Raw genomic sequence first — 7,078 nt, forward strand, 5'->3', positions numbered from 1 at the left:
TGCACCAAATCCGGTTATTCAGAGGGGCATGCAATCCAGAAGTGTTTTTATCAATTTGTCAGATAAACTATTAGTTCTGCTCCGCGTCCAGGGAAAAGAGAGGAAGAAACTCTCCCTAAGATAAAACAATGTCCCAGGGGTTAAGGCGAGAAGGAAACCATCCACTATGCTCTCGGATTTTGCTGCAAAGACCTTCACGTTTATTTCGGCTACGTTTCACTTAAATAAAAATTCACACATTTCATCCATGGACTTCATTCTTTTAAAGTGTTGCTTTGACTAATTTATTTAGGTAAGATGATTAGGCTACATAATGTTCCACTCATATTGATTGGATATGAGTTGCAATTGCCGAATCGTCGTTGACTATAGTGGCCTATTTAAAAACAGGTCTAAATTATATTGCTAAGCCAAGCGCCATCAATTGAGTAGGCCCTAGTTATTTTACAGGTCGAGTCAAGAGAATGCAACGCGAGATAGAGTCCTCAATATTTGTGTTATTAGTCACACTTGCTCTGCACGTTGTTTATAATGTTTAATTATGCATGAAGAATATAGGAGAGGGAGGGACAGGGTGGGTCATGTATTTCCAAATATTGATCAAGGAATAGCGCTCATACTGTTGGTGGGATTTTGTATTAATGAATCATTGAAGTAATTCTGGCATAAATGTTTTATTATTTCTACTACAGTAGCCTACTTAGCCTAGTATATTAGGCCTCCTGCCACTCATTGTCTGTTAAAATGTAAATGGCCGGTGTCAAGGTATAGCTACCATCTGAAAACACGTTTGAATCATTTTTGTTTGATTGATGTTCTCAGAGAAGCTCAGTGCTATTGTGTTGTAGAGTAATTACTGTTCCATCCGAGTGCATGTATTATGTATTTCTATTGAAGGAGAGAGGTAGGACAACCCTGCTTAGTTTAGAATGTATTTAAGATTAACATAATTTCTTCAAACTCGCATGGGACTAACTCAAATAATAAGTATAGCCTGACATTGCGTATTTATTTACATTGAAATGTGTAAATATAAAAAAATGTAATTAATAATTAAAGTAATCAAGCACATCTTACTTCAAATACATTAGGCCTACACTTTCTCGATCTTGAATTCATTACATTTCCACATCAGACCACAACTTGGACATTGCCTAACCTTTTCGGCGTTATAGTATAAGAAACGTATGTATAACTAGCTTGTATTCATTCCAATTATTCATTTATATTCAAAGGTTAAACTCACCTCAACAGAGCTGAAAAGTAACCCGTTAACTTGCAATGTTGCACTGTGTCCAATAGAGACCACTGCACAACGTGGAAACCGCACAGCCCATAGATTAGCCTATGTGACAGTGTATTGATTCCTTACTCAGGCATAGTCTAGCCTACTCCCGGAACATGGTGAAAGATGAATACAAAAATATGAATTTGTTCTCACTAATGCTATTCAATTACCCTACAGTTTTACTCAGGTTTGAATACTGGATGATCATATGTCCACGTTGATGCCAAGACTGATTGGATTTTGGAAAAGCACCTTACTAACAAATATACAGGACAAAACATCGATTGAAACAATAGTAAATAACTGTTGTATCTTATAAAGATATTCTATCGGCCCAAATATGGTCACTGACATTATCCCTAAACATTTATATAGAATACATTTATGTGGCAAATAGAGATTAAGATATGATCAAGACCTATTAGTATGCATTATGGAGTTAACTAAATTGATTTTCCGGACATATTTAGTTCTATTTGATACATTATCAATACAAATCGTATTGTAAAAAACGCACAGACACAATTCGCCTGAATTATGATATCGAATCCTTTACATGCACTGTTTAATTATATAATGATTACAACTTTGTAATAAATAGGATAATCAAACTTTTCCTGTGATTTAAATACTTTGTTAACTATACCATTCTAAGTCGATATTCGAATGTTTTAACGCGAAGAAACCCTTCACAGTTTGCAATCCAATATGTTTTTTTTGGGGGGTGGAAGATATAGGCAACGAAACGAAAAGCAATAGGCCGCTATGGACAACTATTGGAAGTTGAGCTCTAATAACTGGATGGATAGCTATGACTGTCATGCCTATTCCCTCACCGTTTCTTGTATAGCGCTGGTTGATCTATGGGAATCATTGATGTACGTCTGATAGCCTATCTTTAATGCACATCGAACGTGAGAGCATACAATGTTGATGTATTTACCTGTACCACTCCAGTCCGTTCTCGTAGTTACGGTCGAAGAAGTGCGGCTCGGCTCCCACAGCTCTGATGTCTGGATGCACGCGGAGGAACTCGAGCAGCGCGCGCGTCCCTCCTTTCTTTACCCCGATGATGATCGCCTGCGGCAGTTTCTTGCTCCCTAAGTCGTTGGAGAAACTTGACATCGCACCGGGTTCAGGAGCTCTCTGCCCCTCACCCCTCATCTCACCCCAGTCCTCAACTCCTCTGTACGCGTCTATCTCTTTATTGAGCAGGTCTCTGGAGGAGGTCCGGACGGATGGTTCGTCGTAATCGGATTCTATATCCACCCAGGGTGGGATAGGGAGTAGTCTGGACTTGAGGTCCGCTCTGGCGTTATTCTCGGTCCTTTTACCGACCACCGACCCCGTCCCAGTCTCCTTTCCCCGGTTATTGTCCACGACCAAGCTTGGCATGGGGGCGCAGTAGCCCACGCAAGAGTAGAGCATATATACCCAGAGTAAAAACATGATGCCTAGCAGAAATAATTTATTTTTTACCGGGCTGAATGAGAACGCATACAGATTGTGGGAAATCTGGCTATATTCCATAAACCTTTAGGTTGCATACCATATTGCAGCAACACATATTGTCAAAACCACTCACTCTCGATTGTACCTCAAGTATCCTCGCCATTCACCTAAAACGAAAAAAATAATAAACCAAGCAAATAATCTAAAGCGGGCAAAGTCATTGCATGCTATAATTGTTATTCACCAGAACCACGGGAAATAATTCGGAAATTGAAAGGAACGACTGGTGCACTTCAGTGGTGCTACTCCAAGCCCCAGCCGTCTCTCTCCACAAGCACCACCGTCGCCAAACCTTTCTTCAAACTGTTAGTTTGAGGGCTTCCTCCGAGGACAAGACATTTACAGCGCAAGGGGGCGTACGGGTACTTCTGATTGACAATCACCATGGCCAATTGACGCAGGCAAGCTAATTAGCAAGCTAAACTGACCTATCACAGGAGATTGTGGGAGGGCGCTCGCGTGGGATCCTCGTTGAGATCATTAAGTAAGGGATAGTCAACGAGCGGCTAAGCGTTCTATGGAAAACAATGAACGACGTGGAACAGACCTTCCAAAGAGTTGCATTATTTTCCAGAGAACGCATGGAGCCCCGAGTTGATCATCCCTTTTATACCAGGGCTATAATTTAATACATTTGCTGATAGAAATTAGTTAATTTTCCGGTAGAAATGTGCTCAACATTAACTGAAGTAGCTGGCAAGTTTACTAGATATCTACAGTAGTTGCCGTGGTAACCAAACCATCAGTCCCAGCTTGCTATTATGAACATCAAAATCAACTATGTCAATAATGTTTTCAATTCGACTTTTGCTTTTAAAAGCAGCTCAAACAAAACGTGTAAAAAAATAACTAGATCCATTAAATTATACTATGCAAATATAACATGCCTTGTTTAATCAATTAGGCCCGAGGGGATGTGGAATATGGCCAATATACCACGGCAAAGGGCTGGTATATTGGCCATATATCACAAACCCCCGAGGTGCCATATTGCTATTATAAACTGTTTACCAAATAAGTGTTTTGTCATACCCCTGGTGACGGTCTGATATACCACGGCTGTCAGTCAGACAATCAGTATTCGGAGCTACAACCACCCAGTTTGTAAAGGGAAATAATGCACGCTCTAAAATTCCCTTCAAGACATTCAGAAACAAGTATTCAACAATGCCATGACATATTTAAGCAATAAGGCCCGAGGGGGTATGATATATGACCAATATATCAAGGCTAAGGACTGTTCTTAACCACGACAACGCAGAGTGCCTGGATACAGCCCTTAGCCCTATACCACAACCCCCTGAAGTGCCTTATTGCTATTATAAACGGGTTACCAACATAATTAGAACTGTAAAAGTAAATGTTTTGTCATACCTGCGGTATGTGGTCTGATATACCATGGCTTTCAGCCAAATCAGCATTCACGGCTCGAATCACCCAGTTTATAATGTCTGTCTACCACGGCTGTCAGACAATCAACATTCAGGTCTCGAACCATCCGGTTTATAAATGCTCTTATTGGACGAAGAGACATTATGGATTCTAATCACTAAAGAAATTCTAAAGAGTTCAAATTATTTTTGCCAAGGCAGCTGTGAAGTCTACCAGCTGTGCTATTCCTTTTTTTATTTTATTTTTTTATTTTTGAGCATTATTTAATGTATATGAACACATTGTATTGGATAGGGTAGTCTGCCCTGGTTCTGTGTCATATATCCTACAGGCCTACGGTAATACATGATTTATTATGCATAACGATGACCCATCTTGTCTTCTCAAACTCAATATCAACTGATGTAATTGTTGCTGGCACAGATCTTCTGTATTGCCAAACATATAGGCCATCGATTGTGGGAAGCACAGTATATGGGCTGTATATAAGTTAAATAGGCTGCATTATACGTTAAATATTTCCTTCCATATTTTCAAGGAGAAAAACAGTTCGATTATTGTGCTTGCAAATAATTGTAGATGCAGAAAGTAGCGGTGGTTATCAAAGGAGAGTAAGTAGCCTTAGCCATTTGATTATTAGTATTTATTTTTTACACTGAACAAAAGTAGCCATTACATAAATATTAATAACAATGGTTCATACCTTTATTATTGATAACAAGACATTAATTATCAGCAGTTGCATGACAACAATGACAAGACTTTAAAAAAATGATTTATTTTGTTATTATTATTATGATCGAAAACGACACAGTAATTCATTTTGAGTTATGTTAGTGTTGTAAGAAAAACATTTTCTTCATTCGTTGAGGACTTTGCCCTATCCGTTTGTTATTTGTTAATGTTAAACTACTTTTTTTATGCCAACGGCAAATACCCCATGTTGGCCTAAATTCAATGTAAATACTCAGAGAAATGTCGACTTTAAATGAAAGCTGTGTGTGCTGGAACTTTCGATCCAGTTTACCAACAAGCCTCCAAACGTTTTGCTCGCTCTGATAAGGTGGCTGGCTATTCATGATTAAATAAACGCATTTGCATACCTGTTGAGAACGTTTTCACTCTCACATGGATATGAATGTTATAATGTGGATTAAACATGTTTTACGTCTTTGGAGCAACATATGAATGCTCATTCATAAAGGTACACTTTTGTTTATTATTTCTTACTGCATATGAACTCATAAGGATACCTCATGAACTGGTGAACATGTTCTTCTTAAATAAATTAGACAAACATTTGGTAAATAAACCAAGTATTTTTTCGTAAATTGTCAAGGCAACTGTTGTAGCCTAGTAGCCTACAGACCTCTGCCAGCGTCTGCCCAACAGCCTACAAACTGATGCATGTTACATGAAAACTAAACCCATTTTCAGAGGACAAAAAAACGATTATATTTTAGCATGATCGTCGTGAACAATATTTTCAAACCATCAAAAAGGACAAAACATCAACAAGATCTTAGCAGGCCTAAATTACAGCAATTTTTTAACACAACTTTGCACGGCTGACGTAACTCAATGAAAACCCTAACATTGTTTAATATAACTTCAAAGGACATCTAACTTCACATGAATTAGGGGTCCTAGCACCGATGTGACTGGAAAAAAATACTGTTATTGTATGAGTTATTTTACTTATTATTATTAAAATGAATAACTGATAAAGCAGATGATAAAACAACGACTGCCAAAAAAAGATTAGGCTACTTGAGCCTGAACATTTAACAAAGACACTTCACATTTCAAACATATCAGTAATGTTAATGCTATATAATTTACAGGCCACCATAAAAAGACAGTTCGGGATACCATTCAAATCCTTATGAGTCACTGATATATTTGCACTACTTAGTGTTTTTGTATCTGAGCTTGAATATCTCACAAGTTCTAAATACATTTCGTACAAGATCAAGTAAATCGGCCACGATCTGTTAAAAGGCCACATATTTACTTTTAAAGTATGCTACATTACCGAGGGATCGGAGGTAAATCCACGACTCCAAGAGTAGGCTCCTTTACATGACTGGCCAGGCACAATAAGGCCGCGCGGGGAGACTCCGCCAGATGTTACGGTCAAGAATCAACTCATTCCTCCTTCGGGACTCGGGCTCGTTCGGGAGTCGGGATACACATCGAGTGCACAAAACATTAAGCACACCTTCAGGACAGCCTCAAGTAATTGGGGCATGCACTCTACAAGGTGTCAAAAGCGTTCCACGGGGATGCAGACCTATGCTGGCTTCATTTCCCACAGTTGTGTCAAATTGGCTGGATGTCCTTTGGTTGGTGGACCATTCTTGATACAGTTCTTGACGCACAAACCGGTGTACCTGGCACCTACTACCATACCCTGTTCAAAGGCACGTAAGTATTTTGTCTTGCACATTCACCCTCAATGCCACACACACAATCCATGTCACAATTGTCTGAAAGATTTTAACTCTTTCTTTAACGTATCTCCTCCCCTTCATCTCCACTATTTGAAGTGGATTTAACAATTGACATCAATAAGGGATCATAGCATTCACCTGGATTCCCCTGGTCAGCCTGTCATTGAAAGAGCAGGTGTTCCTAATGTTTTGTACACTGAGAAAATCTTCTATTAACGGTAGCCTGTGGCAACACAATCTCACTCAATTCGTGCAAATATGTACAACAAATATTTCAGCAGATTTTGTGCATTTCTGTGTGACTTTTTGTGTTAAATACCCCCAAAATGTTTATTTTTATTTGTATTTAACCTTTACTTAACTAGGCAAGTCAGTTAAGAACAACTTATTTTTTACAATGACCGCCTACCGCGGCCAAACCCAGAGGACGCTG

At 39.0% G+C, this 7,078-nt stretch overlaps 1 protein-coding gene across 1 annotated transcript in view; it reads right to left on the bottom strand.

Annotated features, from left to right (window-relative positions):
- LOC110502957 (heparan sulfate glucosamine 3-O-sulfotransferase 3B1) overlaps nucleotides 1-3,119 on the bottom strand; it is a 40,897-nt gene extending 37,778 nt beyond the window's left edge. Inside the window, exon 1 of the mRNA XM_021581304.2 lies at nucleotides 2,232-3,119. Within this exon, the coding sequence (XP_021436979.2) occupies nucleotides 2,232-2,818 (587 nt within the window). The 5' untranslated portion in view covers nucleotides 2,819-3,119. The remainder of the gene's footprint in view (nucleotides 1-2,231) is intronic.
- Nucleotides 3,120-7,078: the final 3,959 nt, after the last annotated feature.

This window comes from Oncorhynchus mykiss, chromosome 23 (assembly GCF_013265735.2).
Source record: "Oncorhynchus mykiss isolate Arlee chromosome 23, USDA_OmykA_1.1, whole genome shotgun sequence".
In the NCBI taxonomy this organism is placed as follows: domain Eukaryota; kingdom Metazoa; phylum Chordata; class Actinopteri; order Salmoniformes; family Salmonidae; genus Oncorhynchus; species Oncorhynchus mykiss.